The sequence below is a fragment of the Lolium rigidum genome, chromosome 2 (assembly GCF_022539505.1).
Source record: "Lolium rigidum isolate FL_2022 chromosome 2, APGP_CSIRO_Lrig_0.1, whole genome shotgun sequence".
NCBI classification, from domain to species: Eukaryota; Viridiplantae; Streptophyta; class Magnoliopsida; order Poales; family Poaceae; genus Lolium; species Lolium rigidum.
The window spans coordinates 264,065,321-264,091,803 of NC_061509.1; the positions used below are offsets into that span (position 1 = coordinate 264,065,321).

Sequence of the window (26,483 nt, forward strand, 5' to 3'; positions counted from 1 at the left end):
ACCATTATCCTTTCCTTATTCTATCGCTCCACTTCACATGCCAGAAGCCACTAAAATCATTTCCCTGGTATTTTGGATGAACACTGCTCTGTTTTCTTCTCCTCTGTGTGGTGTCACCACCAATGGAAATCAGGGGAAATGTTCATTCAGGACGAGTTCTTGACAACCCACTCCACCAAGGTGGACACGCCGAATCCAGTGCCTGTCTTCTTCTTGTCACTCCACACCGGCCCTGCCATGTCGATGTGCATCCACTGAACCTTCTCGTCAACGAACTGCAAGGCAAAAGTATGAGATCCATCAGAGTCAGAACTCTGTCAAGACTAAGATCACTGAACCTAGCAGAACTAAGGATACAACCTGCTTCAGTGAAAGCCCATGACCAAGTGACGCAGCATTAAAACACACAATAGGTAGGTAATGACGACCATATGCTATACCTGTTTCAGGAAGAGGGCAGCGGTGATAGAACCACCCTGTCGGCCGCCGGTGTTGACCATGTCAGCCACACCGGACTTCATCCCTTCCCAGTAGCTCTCTTCCATTGGCAATCTCCAGAACTTCTCCCCTGATATCTCAGATGCAGCAGTGATTTCCTTGGCTAGTTCATCACTCGGTGTGAAGATTCCTGAAGTTATATTTCTTTTAGTACGCAAGACAGCAGGATAATTGACTCTTCCATCTTGGGAGCGCACTATAAAACATAGCTGCCAGAGATTACTACAGCTGATGAGCTACTATTTTGTCAAGCTTACCAGCAATGCTAGGCCCAAGTGCAACAACACAGGCACCGGTTAGTGTTGCCAGATCAACAACCTGCAAATCAAAATAATAGTTACAGTAAGTCAGCAGTCCAAACAAGCAAAACAATGAACATCACTTCTCTTCTTCTTACAAAAATGGAAGGCAAAGCCTCCCAACATGAACATTCACTTCTCTCTATTAGTATCTTGTTCCCAATTACCTTAACTAGAGATGACAAGCACAATCAGTTGTTCAGACTGGAATTACATGAATAAGATAATTAATTAATGTTTCCCTACGCCTAGCAGATAAAGTAGAATCCCAAGATGCTAGAATGAACCTATTTTTATTACAGCAAAAATATCCAATTTATTTACAGCTTAAAAGTTTTTCTGCAGGAAGCATCAAGGTACCCATAATTGTAAGAACAGCACAAGAACCTAAATAAAATTCATTACCTTGTCAACACCTTGATTACAAGCATAGACCAAAGCATCAGCAAGTGTAAGCCTGCCTTCCGCATCAGTGTTATTTACCTGAAGGAACATAATTTCCAAATGAATACATTGTCTAATACAAACCAGTGTACAAACTGGACCATGAAAACCAGGATAAGCATCACACTATTACAGTGTTGCACGGATCATGCAGATTCTTGTTTGAAGTTACAAAAAACATACCTCGATTGTTTTCCCGTTAGAGGCAGTCAAAATGTCACCAGGTCTCATTCCTGTCCCACTAATCATATTTTCACAGGCAGCAACAATAAAATGAACCTGCGAAGATGAAAATCATTAGCAAATGTGCTACAGCAAAGAGATTGCTCGTATGAGTAACTGAAAACTGAAGTACCTCTACTCCAGGAGGCTTGATTTGGGCCAAAGCTTTCGCCGCACCAAATACTGCAGCGGAGCCTCCCATGTCAAACTTCATCAGTTCAATACTGCAGCCTGGTCCAGTCTTGATGTTGTAGCCGCCACTGCAAAACAGCAAAAGTTTATTATTATTGACATCTTAGCCAAAAAACTGCTCCCAGCGCATATCAAAGATGGCATATATAATCCACAAAATATGCAGAAAACAGGTACAAACCTGTCAAAAGTTAGACCCTTCCCAACAATAGCCAGCTTTCTCTTGACATTGCCACCAACAGGCTTGTAGCACAAGTGGATGAAGCGAGGAGGATTTGCAGAAGCTGCAGCAACCCCCAAGTAGGAGCCCATCTTAAGCTCTTGGCATTTCTCCTCATCCAGTATGGTGGCAGTGAATACATCGCTGTATGTAGAAGCAATCTTTGCCGCCTCCTCCGCAAGCACAGCTGAAAGCACAGCAAGTCAGGACCCCGATGATAATAAAGTAAATACCACAATGTGATCTATGGACAGTAAACAAGTGACTGGCTGAAGAGGTGCTGACCAGGGGTGAGGACGTTTGCAGGCGCGTTGACAAGCTCTTTCCCGAATATCACGCCCGAGCAAAGATCATTGGCATACTTGAGTTTCTGGTCCACCTCCGGGCCGGAACCCAGTCCAATAATATCGACCTGCTTAAGATGCACCTTCTTCGCCTCAGCCTTGAATCTGCTGTCCTCATGCAACCCAAGGACAGTTCCTGCAAGTCAAATCAACAGAGAAAATCCATCATCAAGCCAATGCACTCCGTAATAACTTTTTACTACGAGAAAAGGTGAAGTTTGGCAGGATCATCACAGTACCGGAAGCGATAGACGCGGCAGCATTCAGCCTGAACTCCTCCTGGATCCCAGCAAGCACAACAGCAACGCTGGCAGCCTGAGCGGACTTGGCAAGCGAAGCGACGGACTCGCCGACGGCGCGGCAGGCCAGGGCGGTGGACGGCGCGCTCTGGCCGAGCCCGATCAGGCCCAGCCGCTTGAACCCCTGCCCCGAGAGCCGGAGCACCACCGACTGCCCGGATTTCCCCGTGAAGTCCTCCTCGGCCGAGACGTCTGAGAGGAGCCCGCCCAGCTGCTCGTCCAGCTTCCTCAGCACGGCGTTCTCGAACTTGGAGTCTGACCCTTTGGTCAGGTCCTTCTCCGTGACCGCGATGGCCAGGATGTCGCCCGTCCAGGCGGAGAGGTCGGTGTCCTTGGCGGTGAAGGTGACCTGCGGGACACGGAAGGAAGGCAGTTGAGCTCACTATCAGACTATCAGTGAAAGCAGAGCGACTTTAAACTGACGGAGCTAATCGGCGATCTAAGCTAGGATGGAGTTCTAGCTAGGAAAACGGATAATCCGATCTCGATCTAAGCTAGGAGTCTAGGACGGTGTTTCAACTAAGCAAATCTCGAAGAATTCACCGAGCACCCAAAAAAAGCACCGCTCCTACTGTAAGCGAGTCGATCTAACTCGGTCGCGGGAACAGACGAACCTGGGGCAGCTCGACGGCGTTGGCCTTGGTGAGCCCGAGCGCGGGCACGGAAGAGGCGGCGGCGGCGGAAGTGTGGCCCATCCTGGCGCGGTGTCCGAGCGGGCGTTGGAGCGCGGCGGCGCCGAACGACGACGACGATGAAGTGCGAGACGAAGAAAGTGGCGCGGGGGGCGCCCGCGGGAGGCGGCGCAGGAGGTGCGGCGCGCGGCGGAGGAGTAGACGAGAGGCGGCGGCGACGGCGGTGGAGGCGGAGGTGGATGCGGCGGACGCCATTGGCGTGCGGGGGGAGGCGAGGTATATATCGGCCGCGGCTGCGTTACCAGCCGTCCGATCGGGACGGCGTTCCCTTGTATTGTGTGCGTCAGCCGCTCCGGATACGGGTCTGGGAGTCTGGTACGCGTACGCGGAGGTGTGCGTGGGGTGTGGGTACGTGAGGCTGGCTGGTGGGGACGGGTTGGATGGGCCCATATGGCGGTGAGGGTTTACTTTGGCGTGTGGGTCTGTGGTGAGGGTATCGTCTCTGTTTTTTGTTTTTTTTTTTTGAGAATGAGAATGGAGAGTTTGTCCGAGTGTGCGTGCTGGGAGAAGAGATAGCGTGGAGGTCGAGGAGTCCGGCTGGATGGATTGGAGCCTTTTCAATTCCCTCCGTTCTTTATCAAAAGGGGTACTATCTTTTACCTCCGTTCAGTTATACCGAAAAGTGTGACAACTAGTTTGTTTTTCCACTTTTTTTTCGGCAAAACAGTAGATGTTGACGGATATGTACCTACACTTCTATGAACCCAGCACAACATACCTCTATGAGCAATTTCGAGTGATTGAGTCCAGCTGATGAACCTGGTCTTGAGATTGATAAAGTTATCCCATAGACCTCGCTATCGACGTAAAGTTCGTCTTCCGCTGAAAGAATATTTCATCTTTATAAGATACTAAAGTTTCAAACATAGAATTTAAACTCTAGCTGTTGAAGACATTGCTTTCAGAGCAAGAACTTTATTCAGGATGAAGACCTAAGATCTATGATCGGGCGACGACAACGTTTGTGCATTGTTTCCTTCTTCAAGGCGTCGCCTTATGAAGAAGCTGATCTTCTGGTGTTGTTTTGGTGGTGTCAGTGTTGCTTTTTCAAGAAATGGATCACTGTAGCGGGACTTTTTTCTTTTTTGTAATTATTCTTTTTTTATTTGCTATGTGCATCCTTTATGCCATTAGAACATGGCGTTGTTGCAGAGGCTGGGTGTAATTGGTATCTCCGCGATATTAATATATGCTCTTTATCGAAAAAATATTGCAATGCTGGGGCGACTGTTTACCAGGCAATGACCAGGCCCGGGCGACTGTTTACCAAAACACAGGTCTCCGCAAAGTCGTAAGACCATGTATGGGGGCTGACGCCTGCCCAGTGCCGGAAGGTCAAGGAAGTTGGTGAACTGATGACAGGGAAGCCGGCGACCGAAGCCCCGGTGAACGGCGGCCGTAACTATAACGGTCCTAAGGTAGCGAAATTCCTTGTCGGGTAAGTTCCGACCCGCACGAAAGGCGTAACGATCTGGGCACTGTCTCGGAGAGAGGCAGCGATAGTTGGTAGCGTGCTAACTGAGTACAAGAGAGAGGTTGTTCATTTTCAACCAGTGTCTCATGTGTGAGAGTTGTATGCGTCTGCTACGATGCCTTGGACTTTGAAGAACAAGACAAAGAAAATGGGAGGAAGGAATGAATACGTCTCTGGATATTCTGGCTCAACAGCACCAGTACACCACATAATTGATCAAAACTGCAGTCTCTTGCAGAGGGGTGTAAAACAGGGAATGTTTCTGCTTAGTTACGTACAGTACAAGAGATCAGTATTACAATGCTACTACATCACAGCGTAGAGAAGCATGAAAAATGTACGTGATTTTACACGTGTGAAAACATTTACAAAATTTGTCTGTCGCCAGGGGAGTTCCCTCCCAGACTATACAAGAACTGTACTTCCCTATGGACAGTGAGCGCCAGTACGCTATAAGCCTATTTGCTAAATGTGCCGTCATATTAAGACTAACTATCACACTGATACAGTGTGTCTTTCTGTACTGAGCTTCTCTTCCCAACCTCCAGTTCCCACATGGTTGGAGAACAGTGAAACTATCTGCAGCACTGTTCTTGGTCAAGGAATTAATGAAATATGCTGTGTCTAGCTTCGACAGCTAGTCATCGGTCAGAGACTCCTGGCTCCGGTGACCCGGCCTTCTTGTGCGCACCTCCTGCCTTCGCCTTTTCTCTTTCAGCCTCCATCTGGGCTCTCTTCTTCTCCTGCTCCACCTGCTTGAGGTTCTCGGCATGCGCCCGTTCAAATGTTTTCACGAAGCTGAGTAGAGTAGAGACAACTGTACATGGAGGGGAAATTACATGGTTGTTAAGGGCATCCAGATTTCATTGGTCTGCAGATTTTGTGGATGCAATAGATTCTAGTTTTTGCCATGAAAGGGGAATCGAATAGCTGTTCACAGCATCTAAAAGTCGACAGTATCGATCTACATATTTGGTAGATGCAATAATTCTAGTCTCAGCCATAACGGCAAGAGTGGCACACACAATTTTTTTGCAAGAACTCAAGATGGTTTCATGTCAAACCAACAGGGACTTCTCAAAAGTGTATATGTGTTGGTAAGATTGGTGCATATACAACCACTAGGGTAATACTAGTAAATATAGCGAACCGCGGCAAGTTTGGAAATAAAGTTAAACATGATGAAGGATCAAACTTCTCAAATCCATGGAGCTTTTCTCACATGTTTTGCATGTACGTAAACGTTCCTTATCTCCCTTTTTTATTGGACCCATTAATATTTTGCTTTGTATATTTGCTAAACAATCTAGCCTTGTAGCTAAGAAGAAAATACCTTGCTCAAATGGACACCGTACAGGATCTTCACCAAAATAATGTGCTAGAGAATCTGCACTTTTTCCCTGAAAGTAAAATGCAGTTTAGCACAAGCACATACTAGAAGCGTAATGCATGATATTGACATCTTGGTAGTCTAGGCATACCGCTGAACTGTAAAGCAAAGCTAATGACCTCCCTTCAGCTTGGGCATCAGCAAGAAATTCCTTCAATTTCTGAAACCAAAAGATATTTCAGTATTGCAGCTTATATGCTGATATTGCGACAAATGTAGTTAAACAACTGGCTAGTTGTTGGCATGAGGCTGTCTTCAAGTTTTTCCTATCTACCTAATTATACAATAAGCACATAATAAATGTAAACTATCTAAATCCTAACATATGTGCAGATAAAAGAGGCACTGACCTTATAAAACGTTTCAGACCCTGGACCATCTTTTTCAGACGTTGCCAATTCCTGCTCAACTTTTTCCAGTCCCTTAGTTATTGCTTGCATTTCTTCTGCCAACTCTTTTAATTGGATCTGTTTTTCCACGACACTGTAAGCATAAGCAAGCATACAAAAGCACAACACGGACCTAGCATTAAGATATATGATACCTTTGAGGCAGGTTCTAAATGTGCGAGATCCTTGACAAAATCAAGAACTTCAGGAAGCTTCCCGGAAAGAACCTGGGGAAGCAATATTTTTGGGTAAAGTTCATTCGCAAAAGCCCACATTTTCATAGATTGGCACAAGAGTACCAATTTTGCCATAAGAACTCGAAATTAATTAATATACTGAAAGTAAAGAAGCTTGTCCAAACTTGCAAACATGGCTTATGTCTGCCTTTATCGGAAGGATCCCACAATAGGTGGAGCACCTTGCAGAGGCAGATCTAGTTAATAGCAACTTTACAGCTTGTGATATGGTCATTACATGAAGAAAGTAAAACACAAAAAAGGGGCAACGGAAGTCACTGCGGTATGAGAAACAGCAAAAAGCCCCTGAACACAGAGCACCTCGGGTTGAAAATTCAGAACTCTCCAGCCCATTAATGAATGAAGGTGGCTGAGCTACTGCTTCTGAACAACAGGAGGACTTTAGCATAGGTGTGCTTTATCTTCCTTGAATAATGCTCAAACAATCATAGTGTGATCGTACACACTGGTAGATCAGATCTTTGGGACACAGATATGTAAGTCTGCAGAGATTCTATTACTACGCACCAATTAGCCCCCCCCCCCCCCTAAATTCAAATCTTATGGTTAAGTGAAACACTTAAATTAAGTGGCATACCTTGCATAAATAATGCATGAGAGTCATCTTGTTGTTACGTGCCCGTATATCAATGAGCTTAAGAAGACTATCCAATCTAAATCCAACAGCCGAACCTGAAAATGCACACTTGTGAGAAAATATGAAGGGCAGGATCAAGTATTAACAGCTCATTATGAAATTTCATGAGGTTTCTTATAAGCAAATTATCAGCATCGAGACTTTTCACTGTTGTTGGATGTTGATTCCAGGATTTTTTTTCCCGAAGATTACCAGGTTAACTTCTGAATACAACTTTAAAGTCTTGCCCAAACAAACAAAATCCAGCTACATTGATTTCTTTTATATCATATTTCAGGATTTTTCTTGAATGAGAGGCTTTACAGAAAGCGGGAGTGAAGGTACACTAGCTATGGTGAAATTAGCCATCCTATTTTGCAAAAAGAATGTCAGAATTGCTGTTGTGTAATCTTGTTCCGGTTCTTAATCCATAGCTATATTTCCACCGATAAATGATCCAAATTTATTTTAGCTGACATTTTTTCCAGATATAATAGTATTCAAATAAGATATCGACCGATATGAAAAACCCTGTGCACTGCATTTATCCATCTTAGATTATTCATTTGCGAAATCATATGCTAAATTCAAGCTTGGCTTACTGACTCACCCCTTGCAGTTCCTTGGTTTAATGCATTCCCCAAAGAAAGAATTGTTTGCATCACTCGCTTAAGCTTGACAGAGTTCCTAACCTGGCCAAATAACATCATGCATGAAATGTATACATTAACATCTGAAAGAAGAAGCGCCGAAGATATATCAATTGACTGCAATGTACCTCTTCCGCGACAGCATTGATGGTATTCAAGCTATTTTTCAGATCTGCAACCTGAAACAACATAAAGATGGATGCAACAATGCCTTAAACTTTTTGTATTCATCATAGAAAAAGTCAGGTGAGTCATAAGATAAGCACTTTACAGGGATGCAATTTCCTTCTGACCTGTGTAAGAAACTTTATCTTAAAGGATAAAATTCTCAGTTTAGACTCCACCCTTGGCACTTTCATCATTTCCAAGAAGAACTAGAAACACAGAAGAAAGTCAAAGGTGAAGTTATTGCTTTGATCTTGTACAAAATGAACAATATATTCTATGTTTCAGTGGTTAAAATGAGCTTCTGAAAATAGGACTATCAGTACATTAACTATGTTGGGCAATGGTGAAGAGACTGCAAAACATGACTATTTCAGCATGCAATTTCCCAAGAAACAGCCAGCCAGAGATTATGCATATTTATGATGTGCCCATCTTAAAATTTTCGCAATGCATGATGCAGCCTGGCTTATTATCTAAATGTGAAACAGTTAGCTATGGCATCCCACTAAGGTCGTGCAGATCTTCCTCAAAGTGAACTATGCAGTCCGTAGTTAAATGTTACCAAAAAGATCCCACAATAGAAAAGTAGATATGTCAGAAAAATAATGACCTGTTCACATTTTCCTAGGTTCTCACTGCTACCTGTATATCCCTGAAAAGGTGAGGAGAAAAGCTTAGTAACTATAGCGAACCAATGCAAAGAAATTCTGACAATAAGAATAATGACATTTCCAAGAGAACTACGGTTAATTGAAATGTACTTTGAGTAGTTCCATTTCTTCCTTAGTTGGACAGAACTTTATCAGATAATCTACTTGATCACCATCAACGCTGGAATCGTCCAGAGTAAGCACTGAACCCTGGAAAAAGATTATGACCAGCATTAGCACTTTCATTATACTTGTCAAACACAGTTGGAACACAGTGAGATTTCTTTAATACAAGCATGGCTAGATGTTGTAAGATGTGACGATACACCCAAAACCAGATTTGTCAAGCGACATAAAATTTATTTTGATCTGTCAGAAAGACCATCAACAATATCAAAATTCTTTTACTGTTAAGAGCCTAATCCTAATAACTCAGACAAAGTTTCTATGTCGAGATAGTATCACTTCAATTAAAATATGAAGTTACTTACCATCAGATCAGGCAGTGGAATCTTGATGTTTCGCAGCATAATCTCACAATTTTTTGAGCGCTGAAGGTCAATCTACACAAGAGAAATGCAACATTAATTTTTTTTTGTTTGAGTTTTCATCGTATTGCTTAGTAGTAAAAATTTGCTTCAATAAGTTATGGATGTAAGTACCAAATGAACTTTTTCTTGTTTTGCTGCAACGGAAGGACGTTCGCGTGTCCGCTTTGCCTCCGTACTTGGCATGGATACCGAGAAAAGACTTTCAAGCTCAGACAGATCAATCTCCGGAGTCCTGGTGGATATGAGCATGGACTAACATGTCAAAGTGCTCGACACATTGCCATTCAACTAATAAAGAATGTCATAAAAAATGATTTGATACCTAGATTCTTCATCAGACTTCTGTGTATCTGCCCATAAGCTTCCTTGTGTTGCCCTTGATACTTTTACCCAGTGCAATGGCTTCAGTGGTGTCCTCTTAGATGGCTGGTTGGCACGCAAACTTCTAGGACTTCTTGACCGGACTGTGCTGCGGCCCTTTGCACCAAATGATAATGTAGGAGGTGGTGGAGGGGCAGAACTGAGAACACTTCCCTTGCTTGGCAAAGAGTTGGAGAAATTCTTAGGAGGTGGGCCTGGTGGAGGTGGTGGCAGTCGTGTTGTTGATGGCTTTTGTGAAGCAATATTGTTTCCACTTAGCTTCGGAGGAGGTAATGGGGGTACAGGTGGTGCTGATACTTGAGATGACATGGTACGCAATGGTGGGGGAGGTGGGGGAGGACGAGGAACTACCACGCGTAATGGAGGTACAGGTGGCGCAGAAACATGAGATGACATGGTACGCATTGGTGGGGGAGGTGGTGGAGGTGGTGGAGGATGAGGGGCTGCCATGGGATGTCTATTAACTGTGGATGGAAATGAAGAAACCAAAGAGCTACTTTGAGATGGAGGAGGAGGAGGAGGAGGAGGAGGAGGAGGTGGTGGGGGTGGAATGGGTGATCTTTGCAGCCCTGGAATGGTTTGTGAAGAGTTGGGGGTCGAAGTTATAGGAACTGCATATTTAGATGTTGTGAAGTGCAGTTGAGATGATGAAACTGCGTGGCTATTAGGTAGTGGAGGAGGTGGAGGTGGTGGTGGTGGTGGTGGTGGTGGTGGTGGTGGTGCGTGTGGAGAAGAAAATGAGGTTACCAATGAGGGGGGCGGTGGCGGGGGTGGTGGCGGTGGCGGTGGAGACCGAGCTTTCTTTGGTATGGAAGAAATTGAATTTGAAAACGACGCTGGTGGAAGAGGTGGCGGAGGTGGAGGCGGAGGTGGTGCAACCTTTTCTTTCCTGCGTGTCACTTGTTCATTTTGTGACAAAGGAAACAACACACTGGCCGCTTTTAGAGGAGGAGGAGGCGGAGGAGGTGGTGGCGGCGGTGGTGCTGGAGTAGGATCTGATAGTGTAACTGGAGTTACTGAAGGCCTTGAGTCAGGCAAAGCCAGATGTAAAGATGCTCTTTTGTTGCTAGATTTCCTTACTACAGAAATTGAAGAAACTGCTGGCAATGCGGTGACACTGGAAGCTGTAGAACTATCAGGCTGTAAATTAAGAATTTCGTAAGACTCTTGGGATTTAACCGGTTCTTCAGTTGTTGCAGAAACTTGTGGAGAGACTGATGGCTCTGGAGGAGGTGAACGGGAAGGCATGGTTGACCTAAGGGAAACACTGATCATACCTGTACTAGTATCTATGGGTACAGTAGAGGAAACAGGAGCTAATGTAACGGTGGGTGGTCGGGGAGGAAGAGGAGGAGGCGTGCACAATGGTATAAGGGATGCTGTTGATCCTAATTTATTTACCATAACAGGTGAAGGTTCAAGCTCTATTGGAGTTTGTAAACTAGACTTCTCATCTGATGCATTGGATGAAAATTGCACTGCAGAATCAGATGTCAATCGCCGTGGCTGACCTGGTGAAGGTGCAGGTTGGGGTATAACTGTACCAGAAGACGGTGCTATTGATGAAGCACTAGCCTTTGGAATCGTAACCTTAGATGGTGCTACTGTATGCGGTTCCGATGGAACTTCCTTTAGACTTGAATGTAGGGGGGCTTGTTTACGCTCAGTGCTACCAAGCGTAGCAAAGTGATTTTGAAGCTTCAGCACACGGGCAGAAGAGTTGATTTCACCAGATAAATTATCAAAGCTAAGTTCTTCTTGACTATCAAAGAAAGTCTCAGGATCATCAGCAGAATATGCATCAATATTTCCTTGGGAAGTGACTGGGACCCTTTTCGGTGGTGAGTCCAGTTCCATATCCATCTCCACATCTACCCAATCCAAATGGTTGAAGATATCTAGAACTTTAGCAAACTCTTCAATACCAAGTCCTTGTTTCTCTTGATGACTCACAGGCTCTGTCGTAACAAGCGAAGTAGTTGCATCCATGTCAGAAAAGATAACCTAGCATCAACACAAATTGCATGTAAAAATTCATGTACAAACAGAAGTAAGCTAGTTCTCCACTGAAGTTAAATACTTGCCTCGGCTCGAAAGTCTTTGGGAAATTCATCTTTTGCATTCCATAGCATGTCTATCTCATCACGATTAAGCATCAAAATGTTTGACCTGATGAAAGCTGTATTGAACATGATCCGGAACACCATCTCCTCACGATCCACGTCCTCATACATGTTGCTACACTCTAAGACAACATCACCTTGGACATGACATTGAAGGTTTATTTTCACCAGTTCATCTGCCTAAGTTCATAAATGGTCAATCTACGATCAATATTGCAACATTTTAACTATATTCAGAACTACAGACTTCGAAAGATTATCCACATTCTAGCCTACCAATTCGACAATGTTGTAGATTAACAATTGGAATAATGGAAGCAACAAATGACGCACAGAACAAATTCAATTGCATGACCAGAAAAAGAACAATTACCTGTGAATTAAAACGGACGAGGTTACTACTTTTTGGAGTTGAAAAAAGAACTTTAGGAGATTGATCATGGGGCATGAGTGGATCTGGGCCATATATCCTTAATATCGGACAGAACCCGCCTTGACCATGGAAATCTGGAATCATCCTCAAAATCAAACAATCCAATGTCAGAGCTCTGTCAGCTGGAGGCCACTCAGGCATGACATTCCTCATCGAAATATACCGCAAGTATCTCATTTGAGAAGGCATTGGATTTAGAGGTGAAAACATCTCCAGGAGCTGCAAAGATGATTGTTTGTAGAGCATCTCCAGTGTCTTGTGCTCATCCGAATAATGCCCCAGGTACAACAGAAGAGCGGCTAGCATGAAGGCCAGAATAGGCCAGCACCCTTGTTCACAGTGCATTATCAGCAAGTTATGCTGACCCAGAGAAAGCCAACTTTCGCTGGACTTCAAGATGCAGTGGACCATTTCCATTGTGAGGAGTGGACACCCCTCGTAGTGGCCTGGGTAGTCCAGAACAGTCATACCATACTCGGATAAAATGCGGTATATATGGCTTTCCTCCGTCCGAGTCCCGAAATTCGTGACCATGAATGAGTGATCGTGAAAATCTTCCAGAAGATGTGTTGCAATGCCTCTGGTGTGTGCCTCGAACCGGTCCTCTTCCGGTGCTTCCAGGGAGAAGCAATGATCGAAAACTGAAACAAATATAACCGGCTACACGTGTCAAGCATGCTAATAATCAGCTCTGTTCTGGATTCTTAATGTAGCTATTTTATACGATGATGAACAGGAAATAAGGAACCCATTTGAAAGGTTATAAAAATGTAACAGAATTTACCTAATTTAAAATTTTATGCAAAATGTAGGTATGCTAAAATGGGGAACTTGCTGATTTCCATCTCTCGACATCATCGTCTGCTACTCTTCGCCATAACTCAATTCGACACTTAAACTGTGTTTACGCTTAGCAACCAGTACCGGATCGATCAAAACGTAACCTTTTCTTGTACTAAGCTATGGTAAATAAATGGGATACTTGTAGTCCACGCAGCTTAAGGAACGGCAAATGCGAGCGAGAGAGAAGTCCGTTACCGTAAATGTTGTCGGTGATGAGGAGCACCCCGTCGGGCGGCTTCTTGAAGAAGAACTTCCGGAACAGCGCCATGGCGCCGCCCTAATCAACGAACCCCACCCCAATCCCGGGACCGAGTCTGCCCGGACGAACTCCACCAAGTAGCTGCTGGACTCCAGCCAAAGATTCCGACCGCCGACCTGCAGCACGGCCTAACGGGTGCGCTAGGCCGACAGCTCCGCCTCCAGGAGCTTCTCAACCTTGAGATTCAGGCCGCTGGCCGCAGCAATACGGCGGGAAATTCGCAGAGAGGGGGAACCAAGAACTGCGCCGCGAAACCTTCTCGCGGTGAACTTCGGATTAGTACTTGAAGATCACGGGAAAGGAGTCTGCTTCGGTTGATTTGGGAGGTGATTCGGGGGAAGAAATGGCGAGAGGAGCTCGGCGAGGAGGAGGAGGAGGTGAGGAAGGCAGGAAGACGACCAGAAGCGGTGGGCGTTTGACTAGGAATTTATTTATTTTCGGGTGCAGCTGTTAATCCCCTATTATATGTTCTTTTATTCTGCCCCTTTGCTTTTCAAAGTTTTCCGCTTTGAGAAAATCAGCATTGAAGGCCACATATTGACATGAAATATTTTTCTGCGTTGTCGATAAAAAATTATTCTGGCCAATTGTGTGTTTAACCATTTACTATATAAAGCTCAAATGTGCATGTGTAGGAGTTGTACTTGTACAAGTACAACTAATAATTACCCAAAAGGGTGCAGGAAATGGGCCAGGAAAATGACGCATTAATCTGCCCGATTGTTTGTTTTTTAATTGTGGCCTTAAGAACACAATGTCGGTTTACCATGGTGGCTTACACAGCAATTATCTTGTTATAATCAGTTTCTGGCTCATCTTTTTGGGTGATCTCATTTCTACGCTAAATCAAAGTGAGACAACAGAATTTATAAACACCGGATAAAAACAAAGGGAATGATGAGGAACAAGTGGTGTGCGATCTCGGGAATCCGGGTGGGGCCTCGCCAGTTGGTAGTTAGCATTGGCGCCAATTAAGCTGCTACGTGTTGCTTCAGCCGTTGATAAGGACATCTCAGATCACTGATAATTTAGAGGGTAAACAATGTACTCCTGCGTTGAGAAGAGAATTACATGTACTCCCTCCGTTTTAAAATATTCCATATTTTAGTTTTAAAATTTATTTTAAAATAGTTTGCATTCTAGCTTTTAGTCGACAGTAACATCGAAAATAACATGGTTTGGCTCTCTTAATTAGTTTTTAATGTAGCTTGAATTGCTTGTTCATATATCTAAGTAATATACTAATAAATACAACACTAATTTGTCTTATTTTTTCTAGAATGTAAACTAAGTCAAAACGGAGGGAGTATAATTTAATAAAGTTGAGACATTCTTTTGTGAAGGGAGTAAATTTAGATGAGTAAAATTTTGCTAACCGATCTCTCAAACTTAACTCCTCAAATAAAGTGACCCTACATGGAAGTCTCTCTGCATCTTTTTCTTCCTTCTTGCTTCTTCTTCTTTCCGGCGCATGATGCCTCAGCAAAGTGATCGCCGATAGGTAGCACGTGACCGTATGGAGCGATTGACGCGGAGTGGCTATGGTGGCTCGTGAGGCTCATCTCGACGCCGTCGCGACTAGTCGAGAGCATGGATGTATCCTAGTATGAGATCCCGATGTTGGGCAACTGGTCTCACTGTCATCGGCATTGTATGAACGGCACTCACCTTGCTAGCCTACGCCCATGCCACGGCAGCTCCGCTAAGGAAGTTCATGGTGGCAAACCTGTGCGCCAGGTTGTCGACCGCAAGGGCGTTGGGGGTTCCATTTCCCTAGTCACCTAGGTGGTCGACGACCAGTAGCATAGGTTTTGATAGCGGTGAATGGGAGAAAAGGAAGGAGAATTTTGTAAGAAACGAGAGATACAAGTGAGTATAAATAAAACAGGTGTTCTCCTTTTTAGGGGCTACTCTTATACTTTTACTCTACAGATTCCAAGGCATCGGCTAGATGCAGTTTAGCTCCCCAAAAACAAATACACCTTAATGGTTTTTAAGGGATCGGCTAGAGATGCCGTAACGAAGCAGTCATGGCTCATGAGAGTTTTGCTAGTTCTCGGCCAGTTAGCTGAGAACTAACATAGTTCTCATTCAGGTCCTACATCATCAGATTTGTATCGTGATTCATGCATTTAAGTTGGAAAGTTAGATCATAACTGAGATTTTTTTAGTTGCAATTTGGGTTACAATGCAAGTTACATCCATGCCATTAAAGCTACTTCATAATTCGTGCTAATGGTAAGTTGCATTATAGGTTGCAACTGAGATTCAGCGAGGTTATCTAACCGAGAGCTTAGTTAGTTCTCATAGTCCTCGGTCTCACACACACCCTATATAACATATTGAGCTATAAAAGGAAACGTTACAATGTTCGTTTTCGATGCAGGTGGCCGGTAGCTTGGCACAGTGGTGGTAGTAGTTGTTGATTGACAACGAAGGTGGTTAACGGGTTGCCTAAAGCAAGCTGGCTCGTGCAGATGTAGTGTGTTTTGTTTAAAGGTGCCCTGCTTCACAAGCCTGTGCTGCGCCCAAAGGGGTCGGAAGCACGTCAAGTGTCTGCAAGGGGATTCAGACTAGGAGTATTAGTTTGAAAGAAGGAAAAAAGTGGAAATTTAGTACTGGAATACTAGGTTATATTTAGCCTCATCAAGTTGTCCTCTCGTGGCCAACAGTCACCAATGAAACCAAGGTACGTCTCCGTCAAAAGAGACACGCACGGCCGAGCACCTGTGTGGTTGGTAGTTTGGTACGTGCAAGCCACAAGAATGTTTCACAGTGACAGTGATAGCCTGATAGATGAGTGTCATTTGCAGCATAGCAGTTTGATCTGGGTAGAGTTGGCGTCGCCGTATTCGGTTTTCAAAATAGAGCCTACCGTTTTGCATCATGTTATTTTTTATCATATATATTCCCGTTAATTTATTGCCAATAATTAAGTTCGAAGTTAGCTCGACCTAAGAAGATTGCACAAAGCACTGAAAAGGGATAAACGGTAAAATGAGGGCAAATAGACACCGAAACTTCATACTTCCAGTTTTTTTTTAAGAAAATGCAAGGGGATATATGGTTTGCCGTTTTGATAAACGGTAAAATGAGGGCAAATAGACACCCAAACTTCATACTTCCAGGTTTTTTTTTAAGAAAATGCAAGGGGATATATGGTTTGCCGTTTTGATAAACGGTAAAATGAGGGCAAATAGACACCCAAACTTCATACTTCCAGGTTTTTTTTAAGAAAATGCAAGGGGATATATGGTTTGCCGTTTTGGATGAGCCAACATCGCACCATACGTGTACGGGAAAGTATCCTATGCACCCAAGCATCTCATGCACCCGTGCACCCAGCTCCAGTTGACTATTTTAAAAGTTTCAAAAAAATTGAAACAAAGGTTATGTGTATAATAGTACACAGATCTAACATGTCACAAAGTTTCAAATCATAATTCGTAACAGAGATCAAGAAACAAAATAAACAAACTTGACCACGAATAGTGCCAAACGCAAGTTGGGCTTTCAATTTTGTCCATTATCACTATTGATAACAAATTTGTCATTTTTTATTTTGAAGCTGTGTTTCAAATTTAGACTTGAAATTTTGTGATACCTTAGATACGAGTACTATCTATTCCCGAACTGTTTGTTAGATTTTTTTGAAACTTTCAAAGTTCTCAATCAAAGCTGGGTGCACGGGGTGCATGAGTTGCTTGGGTGCACTGGATACTTTCCCCATACAACACAACCCGCTGATACGTCTCCGACGTATCGATAATTTCTTATGTTCCATGCCACATTATTGATGTTATCTACATGTTTTATGCACACTTTATGTCATATTCGTGCATTTTCTGGAACTAACCTATTAACAAGATGCCGAAGTGCCGCTTGTTGTTTCTGCTGTTTTTGGTTTCGAAATCCTAGTAAGGAAATATTCTCGGAATTGGACGAAATCAAATCCCGGGGCCTATTTTTCCACGAAGCTTCCGGAAGTCCGAAGACGAAACGAAGAGGGGCCACGAGGCAGCCGGAGCATAGGGCGGCGCGGCCCCCGCCCCGGCCGCGCGGCCCTATGGTCCGGGCACCTCGCGCCGCCTCTTGACCTACCCTTCCGCCTACTTAAAGCCTCCGTGACGAAACCCCCGCACCGAGAGCCACGATACGGAAAACCTTCCGGAGACGCCGCCAACGCCGATCCCATCTCGGGGGATCCAGAGATCGCCTCCGGCACCCCGCCGGAGAGGGGAATCATCTCCCGGAGGACTCTACGCCGCCATGGTCGCCTCCGGAGTGATGTGTGAGTAGTCTACCCCTGGACTATGGGTCCATAGCAGTAGCTAGATGGTTGTCTTCTCCCCATTGTGCTATCATTGTCGGATCTTGTGAGCTGCCTAACATGATCAAGATCATCTATCCGTAATTCTATATGTTGCGTTTGTTGGGATCCGATGAATAGAGAATACTTGTTATGTTGATTATCAAAGTTATATCTACGTGTTGTTTATGATCTTGCATGCTTTCCGTTACTAGTAGATGCTCTGGCCAAGTAGATGCTTGTAACTCCAAGAGGGAGTATTTATGCTCGATAGTGGGTTCATGCCCGCATTGACACCGGGACAGATGATGTAAAGTTCTAAGGTTGTGTTGTGTCTGTTGCCACTAGGGATAAAACATTGATGCTATGTCTAAGGATGTAGTTGTTGATTACATTACGCACCATACTTAATGCAATTGTCTCGTTGCTTTGCAACTTAATACTGGAGGGGGTTCGGATGATAACCTGAAGGTGGACTTTTTAGGCATAGATGCAGTTGGATGGCGGTCTATGTACTTTGTCATAATGCCCAATTAAATCTCACTATACTCATCATGATATGTATGTGCATGGTCATGCTCTCTTTATTTGTCAATTGCCCAACTGTAATTTGTTCACCCAACATGCCGCTTGTCTTATGGGAGAGACACCTCTAGTGAACTGTGGACCCCGGTCCAATTCTCTTTACTCGAAATACAATCTATCGCAATACTTGTTCTACTCGTTTTCTCGCAAACAATCATCTTCCACACAATACGGTTAATCCTTTGTTACAGCAAGCCGGTGAGATTGACAACCTCACCGTTTCGTTGGGGCAAAGTACTTTGGTTGTGTTGTGCAGGTTCCACGTTGGCGCCGGAATCCCTGGTGTTGTGCCGCACTACATCCCGCCGCCATCAACCTTCAACGTGCTTCTTGGCTCCTCCTGGTTCGATAAACCTTGGTTTCTTTCTGAGGGAAAACTTGCTCCTGTGCGCATCATACCTTCCTCTTGGGGTTCCCAACGAACGTGTGAGTTACACGCCATCAAGCATATTTTCTGGCGCCGTTGTCGGGAGATCAAGACACGCTGCGAGGGGAGTCTCCACTTCTCAATCTCTTTACTTTGTTTTTGTCTTGCTTAGTTTTATTTACTACTTTGTTTGCTGCACTAAATCAAAATACAAAAAAATTAGTTGCTAGTTTTACTTTATTTGCTATCTTGTTTGCTATATCAAAAACACAAAAAAATTAGTTTACTTGCATTTACTTTATCTAGTTTGCTTTATTTATCGTTGCTAAAATGGCCAACGCTGAAAATACTAAGTTGTGTGACTTCACAACCACAAATAATAATGATTTCTTATGCACACCTATTGCTCCACTCGCTACTACAAAGCAGAATTCTTTGAAATTAAACCTCGCTTTATCGAATCTTGTTATGCGAGAGCAATTTTCTCGGTGTTAGTTCCGATGATGTCTGCTGCCCATCTTAATAATTTTGTTGAACTATGTGAAATGCAAAAATATAAAGATGTAGATGGTGATATTATTAAACTAAAATTGTTCCCTTTCTCATTAAGAGGAAGAGCTAAAGATTGGTTGCTATCTCTCGCCTAAGAATAGTATTGATTCATGGACTAAATGCAAGGATGCTTTTATTGGTAGATATTATCCCCCCGCTAAAATTATATCTTTGAGGAGTAGCATAATGAATTTTAAACAATTAGATACTGAACATGTTGCTCAAGCTTGGGAAAGAATGAAATCTCTCGGTTAAAAATTGCCCAACCCATGGACTGACTACTTGGATGATCATCCAAACCTTCTATGCAGGACTAAATTTTTCTTCACGGAATTTATTGGATTCAGCTGCTGGAGGTACCTTTATGTCCATCACTCTTGGTGAAGCAACAAAGCTCCTTGATAATATGATGATCAACTACTCTGAATGGCACACGGAAAGAGCTCCACAAGGTAAGAAGGTAAATTCTGTCGAAGAAACCTCTTCCTTGAGTGATAAGATTGATGCTATTATGTCTATACTTGTGAATGATAGGACTAATATTGATCCTAATAATGTTCCATTAGCTTCATTGGTTGCACAAGAAGAACATGTTGATGTAAACTTCATTAAAAATAATAATTTCAACAACAATGCTTACCGGAACAATTCTAGTAACAACTGTAGGCCATATCCTTATAATAATGGCAACGGCTATGGTAATTCTTATGGGAATTCTTACAATAATAATAGGAACACACCCCCTGGACTTGAAGCCATGCTTAAAGAATTTATTAGTACGCAAACTGCTTTTAACAAATCTGTTGAAGAAAAGCTTGGGAAAATTGATATACTTGCTTCTAAAGTCGATAGTCTTGTCGTCGATGTTGATCTTTTGAAATCAAAAGTTTTGCCTAATGAGAATCATCATAATAAGATTGTTACTACAGCAAATGCCATCCAAGTTAGAATTAATGAGAATATAAGATTAATGGCTGAACTGCGTAGCTAGGTGGGATAGAGAAGAAAATGAAAAACTAGCTAAAGAGAAGAATGTAGCTAAAGTTTGGACTATTACCACCACTAGTAATGTTAATGCTACACATGTTGCTGCACCTCCTACTAATACTAATAAAAGAATTGGTGTTAGCAATGTTTCCGCTTCTAATACAAAGCGCGAGAAACTCGCTCGAAACCGCTAAAACTCGCCGAAACCGCTCGTGATAAAGCCGCTGAAATTTTTTCCAATATTGGGGATGATGATCCCATTGCTTTAGATTATAATGGTTTGAATTTTGATGATTGCCACATCTCTGAAGTTATAAAGTTCTTGCAAAAACTTGCTAAAAGTCCTAATGCTAGTGCTATAAATTTGGCTTTCACGCATCATATTACAAATGCTCTCATAAAAGCTAGAGAAGAGAAACTAGAGCGCGAAGCCTCTATTCCTAAAAAGCTAGAGGATGGTTGGGAGCCCATCATTAAGATGAAGGTTAAAGATTTTGATTGTAATGCTTTATGTGATCTTGGTGCAAGTATTTCTGTTATGCCTAAGAAAAGTTATAATATGCTTGACTTGCCACCGCTGAAAAATTGTTATTTGGATGTTAATCTTGCTGATCATTCTACAAAGAAACCTTTGGGGAAAGTTGATAATGTTCGCATTACCGTTAACAATAACCTTGTCCCCGTTGATTTTGTTGTCTTGGATATTGAATGCAATGCATCTTGTCCCATTATATTGGGAAGACCTTTTCTTCGAACCGTTGGTGCTATTATTGATATGAAGGAAGGTAATATAAAATATCAATTTCCTCTCAAGAAAGGTATGGAACACTTCCCTAGAAAGAGAATGAAGGTACCTTTTGATTCTATTATGAGAACAAATTATGATGTTGACACTTCGTCTCTTGATAATACTTGATGCACACTTTCTGCGCCTAGCAGAAAGGCGTTAAAGAAAAGCGCTTATGGGAGACAACCCATGTTTTTACCTACAGTACTTTGTTTTTATTTTGTGTCTTGGAAGTTGTTTACTACTGTAGCAACCTCTCCTTATCTTAGTTTTGTGTTTTGTTGTGCCAAGTTAAGCCGTTGATAGAAAAGTAAGTACTAGATTTGGATTACTGCACAGTTCCAGATTTCTTTGCTGTCACGAATCTGGGTCTACCTCCCTGTAGGTAGCTCAGAAAATTAAGCCAATTTACGTGCATGATCCTCAGATATGTACGCAACTTTCATTCAATTTGAGCATTTTCATCTGAGCAAGTCTGGTGCCATTTTAAAATTCGTCAATACGAACTGTTCTGTTTTGACAGATTCTGCCTTTTATTTCGCATTGCCTCTTTTGCTATGTTGGATGAATTTCTTTGATCCACTAATGTCCAGTAGTATTATGCAATGTCCAGAAGTGTTAAGAATGATTGTGTCACCTCTGAATATGTCAATTTATATTGTGCACTAACCCTCTAATGAGTTGTTTCGAGTTTGGTGTGGAGGAAGTTTTCAAGGATCAAGAGAGGAGTATGATGCAACATGATCAAGGAGAGTGAAAGTTCTAAGCTTGGGGATGCCCCGGTGGTTCACCCCTGCATATATTAAGAGGACTCAAGCGTTTAAGCTTGGGGATGCCCAAGGCATCCCCTTCTTCATCGACAACATTATCAGAGTTCCTCCCCCGAAACTATATTTTTATTCCATCACATCTTATGTGCTTTTTCTTGGAGCGTCGGTTTGTTTTTGTTTTTTGTTTTGTTTGAATAAAATGGATCCTAGCATTCACTTTATGGGAGAAAGACACGCTCCGTTGTAGCATATGGACAAGTATGTCCTTGGTTTCTACTCATAGTATTCATGGCGAAGTTTCTCCTTCGTTAAATTGTTATATGGTTGGAATTGGAAAATGATACATGTAGTAATTGCTATAAATGTCTTGGGTAATGTGATACTTGGCAATTGTTGTGCTCATGATTAAGCTCTTGCATCATATGATTTGCACTAATTAATGAAGAAATACATAGAGCATGCTAAAATTTGGTTTGCATATTTGGTTTCTCTAAGGTCTAGATAATTTCTAGTATTGAGTTTGAACAACAAGGAAGACGGTGTAGAGTCTTATAATGTTTTCAATATGTCTTTTATGTGAGTTTTGCTGCATCGGTTCATCCTTGTGTTTGTTTCAAATAAGCCTTGCTAGCCTAAACCTTGTATCGAGAGGGAATACTTCTCATGCGTCCAAAATACTTGAGCCAACTACTATGCCATTTGTGTCCACCATACCTACCTACTACATGGTATTTTCCGCCATTCCAAAGTAAATTGCTTGAGTGCTACCTTTAAAATTCCATCATTCACCTTTGCAATATATAGCTCATGCGACAAATAGCTTAAAAACTATTGTGGTATTGAATATGTAATTATGCACTTTATCTCTTATTAAGTTGTTTGTTGTGCGATAACCATGTTCATCGGGGACGCCATCAACTATTCATTGTTGAATTTCATGTGAGTTGCTATGCATGTCCGTCTTGTCCGAAGTAAGAGAGATCTACCACCTTATGGTTAAGCATGCATATTGTTAGAGAAGAACATTGGGCCGCTAACTAAAGCCATGATCCATGGTGGAAGTTTCAGTTTTGGATATATATCCTCAATCTCAAATGAGAAAATTATTAATTGTTGTTACATGCTTATGCATAAAAGAGGAGTCCATTATCTCGTTGTCTATGTTGTCCCGGTATGGATGTCTAAGTTGAAGAATAATCAATAGCGAGAAATCCAATGCGAGCTTTCTCCTTAGACCTTTGTACAGAGCGGCATAGAGGTACCCCTTTGTGACACTTGGTTAAAACAAGTGCATTGTGATAATCCAAGTAGTCCAAGCTAATTAGGACAAGGTGCGGGCACTATTAGTACACTATGCATGAGGCTTGCAACTTATAAGATATAATTTACATGATGCATATGCTTTATTACTACCGTTGACAAAATTGTTTCATGTTTTCAAAATCAAAGCTCTAGCACAAATATAGCAATCGATGCTTTTCCTCTATGGAGGACCATTCTTTTACTTTCAATGTTGAGTCAGCTTCACCTATTTCTCTCCACCTCAAGAAGCAAACACTTGTGTGAACCGTGCATTGATTCCTACATATTTGCTTATTGCACTTATTATATTACTCTATGTTGACAATATCTATGAGATATACATGTTACAAGTTGAAAGCAACCGCTGAAACTTAATCTTCTTTTGTGTTGCTTCAATGCCTTTACTTTGAATTATTGCTTTATGAGTTAACTCTTATGCAAGACTTATTAATGCTTGTCTTGAAGTGCTATTCATGAAAAGTCTTTGCTTTATGATTCACTTGTTTACTCATGTCATATACATTGTTTTGATCGCTGCATTCACTACATATGCTTTACAAATAGTATGATCAAGATTATGATGGCATGTCACTCCAGAAATTATCTCGTGTTATCGTTTTACCTCGCTCGGGACGAGCAGTAACTAAGCTTGGGGATGCCGATACGTCTCCGATGTATCGATAATTTCTTATGTTCCATGCCACATTATTGATGTTATCTACATGTTTTATGCACATTTTATGTCATATTCGTGCATTTTCCGGAACTAACCTATTAACAAGATGCCGAAGTGCCGCTTGTCGTTTTCTGCTGTTTTTGGTTTCAGTAAATCCTAGTAAGGAAATATTCTCTGAATTGGACGAAATCAAAGCCCAGGGGCCTATTTTTCCACGAAGCTTCCGAAGTCCGAAGACGAAATGAAGAGGGGCCACGAGGCGCCGGAGCATAGGGCGGCGCGGCCCCGCCCGGCCGCGCGGCCCTATGGTCCGGGCACCTCGCGCCGCCTCTTGACCTACCCTTCCGCCTACTTAAAGCCTCCGTGACGAAACCCCCAGCACCGAGAGCCACGATACGGAAAATCTTCCGCAGACGCCGCCAACGCCGATCCCATCTCGGGGATCCAGAGATCGCCTCCGCACCCCGCCGGAGAGGGGAATCATCTCCCGGAGGACTCTACGCCGCCATGGTCGCCTCCCGGAGTGATGTGTGAGTAGTCTACCCCCGGACTATGGGTCCATAGCAGTAGCTAGATGGTTGTCTTCTCCCCATTGTGCTATCATTGTCGGATCTTGTGAGCTGCCTAACATGATCAAGATCATCTATCCGTAATTCTATATGTTGCGTTTGTTGGGATCCGATGAATAGAGAATACTTGTTATGTTGATTATCAAAGTTATATCTACGTGTTGTTTATGATCTTGCATGCTTTCCGTTACTAGTAGATGCTCCGGCCAAGTAGATGCTTGTAACTCCAAGAGGGAGTATTTATGCTCGATAGTGGGTTCATGCCCGCATTGACACCTGGGACAGATGACGAGAAAGTTCTAAGGTTGTGTTGTGCTCGTTGCCACTAGGGATAAAACATTGATGCTATGTCTAAGGATGTAGTTGTTGATTACATTACGCACCATACTTAATGCAATTGTCTCGTTGCTTTGCAACTTAATACCGGAGGGGTTCGGATGATAACCTCGAAGGTGGACTTTTAGGCATAGATGCAGCTTGGATGGCGGTCTATGTACTTTGTCGTAATGCCCAATTAAATCTCACTATACTCATCATGATATGTATGTGCATGGTCATGCTCTCTTTATTTGTCAATTGCCCAACTGTAATTTGTTCACCCAACATGCTGCTTGTCTTATGGGAGAGACACCTCTAGTGAACTCGTGGACCCCGGTCCAATTCTCTTTACCGAAATACAATCTACTCGCAATACTTGTTCTACTCGTTTTCTGCAAACAATCATCTTCCACACAATACGGTTAATCCTTTGTTACAGCAAGCCGGTGAGATTGACAACCTCACTCGTTTCGTTGGGGCAAAGTACTTTGGTTGTGTTGTGCAGGTTCCACGTTGGCGCCGAATCCTCGGTGTTGCGCCGCACTACATCCCGCCGCCATCAACCTTCAACGTGCTTCTTGGCTCCTCCCGGTTCGATAAACCTTGGTTTCTTTCTGAGGGAAAACTTGCTGCTGTGCGCATCATACCTTCCTCTTGGGGTTCCCAACGAACGTGTGAGTTACACGCCATCACCCGCCGCTAAGCGGCGGTGGGATAAAGCCACTGAGCTAGGTATTTCCCGTTAGGTCTATGCATATTGACATGGTTAGCGAAAATATTGTCTTTTGAATTAAGTTTATCGGAAGTGTACTCTGCCAGTTGAGGCTTCATTAATTTAAAGCATGGCTCATCTTGAGCCTTCCGTCTAAAAAAAATTAAGTTTATCGGAAGTTAAAGTTTCATTAAAAAAATATTCAATTGATATCTTAGTTGTGTAGTAAATTTAAAAAAGATTACTCGGTCAAGTATAATTGAAATGTTAGTGAGAGATTTGGTTTTTGTGAGTACAATAAAACGATTTAGCACATTCTCCTTGGCATGTCCTTTTGAGCTTTTATTGTAAAAAACAGTGCATGTTGCTACTAATCTACCTTTGCCAACTAGCATGTCAAATATATTTGGGATCTCGATTTTGGTTTAGTATAAAACTAAAAGGTAATATTCGAATGGGCGCGAGTGCTTTATGTTGATCTGTTTGGAGCTATCACAATGATTTTTCTTTCAACAATGGTAGAACTTTCCATTTAATGTAGGTTATCTACAAAAATGTAATTAAGTTGGATCCACCGGCTCCGCACTTTCACGTTTGGAAGCATGGATTTTTTTTTACTGTAGGTACAACCAAGGGGATATGATCGCACGGTTTTTGTTCAACCGATTTGATTGTAAATTTATCAACAAGATTAGTGATGGATATGTGATACTCGTAATCCTTTATGTGTGATGAAGCAACATCGTAATTCTTTTCTGTGAGCACTTACATCTTAAGAACCAGTATAACATGGGGTACCATGGCAATGCCCATGGGTTATGGACTTGAATTTTAGGGAATAATATGTGTTGGTGGTTTTCGCCGGTGTACAAACAACACATGAACACAGTTTATCCAACTTTAGGCCCCCGGAGGGAAAACCCTACGTGCTTCATGTCTATTTTTGATTGATGATGATTAGGGTTACAATGTCGCAATGATGGCTATGGTGGCTCTAGATTGCATTGTCCCTCCCCATCGATCCCTCTCGTCCTTATGTAGGAGGCCATGTCTCAAGACTCTTGGCTGATTACTTGTTAGGGTACCCTTGTATGGGCTAGTTCTTGTGTTGCACGCTAGGTTCCTGGGCTTCGGTTTCTATTGCATCATAGGCTA

The 26,483-nt window shown here is 42.8% G+C and overlaps 1 protein-coding gene across 1 annotated transcript; it reads right to left on the reverse strand.

Moving 5' to 3' along the window:
* Window positions 1-13,498, reverse strand: LOC124690868 (formin-like protein 7). Its single transcript, XM_047224195.1, has 27 exons — window positions 13,331-13,498; window positions 12,233-12,933; window positions 11,821-12,039; window positions 9,678-11,740; window positions 9,467-9,587; window positions 9,296-9,367; window positions 8,916-9,014; window positions 8,765-8,806; window positions 8,280-8,360; window positions 8,115-8,165; window positions 7,947-8,028; window positions 7,298-7,392; window positions 6,619-6,690; window positions 6,425-6,541; window positions 6,166-6,234; window positions 6,018-6,084; window positions 5,329-5,501; window positions 3,133-3,270; window positions 2,459-2,867; window positions 2,161-2,355; window positions 1,837-2,062; window positions 1,597-1,723; window positions 1,425-1,520; window positions 1,203-1,280; window positions 756-816; window positions 441-628; window positions 1-275 (listed from the first exon to the last, which is right to left on the reverse strand). Exons 1-27 carry the CDS (start codon window positions 13,401-13,403, stop codon window positions 147-149), a joined length of 5,844 nt encoding a protein of 1,947 aa, XP_047080151.1. The 5' UTR covers window positions 13,404-13,498; the 3' UTR covers window positions 1-146.
* Window positions 13,499-26,483: the final 12,985 nt, after the last annotated feature.

What these genes read in the sequence shown, in the direction of transcription:
- LOC124690868 (XM_047224195.1), bottom strand. Translation starts at nt 13,403, where the DNA reads ATGGCGCTGTTCCGGAAGTTCTTCTTCAAGAAGCCGCCCGACGGGGTG. An exon ending in TGCAAACGTCCTCACCCCTG is followed by an intron (nt 2,063 to 2,160) that starts GTCAGCACCTCT and finishes CTGTGCTTTCAG; the next exon opens with CTGTGCTTGCGGAGGAGGCG. An exon ending in CTGCCCTCTTCCTGAAACAG is followed by an intron (nt 276 to 440) that starts GTATAGCATATG and finishes TTTGCCTTGCAG; the next exon opens with TTCGTTGACGAGAAGGTTCA.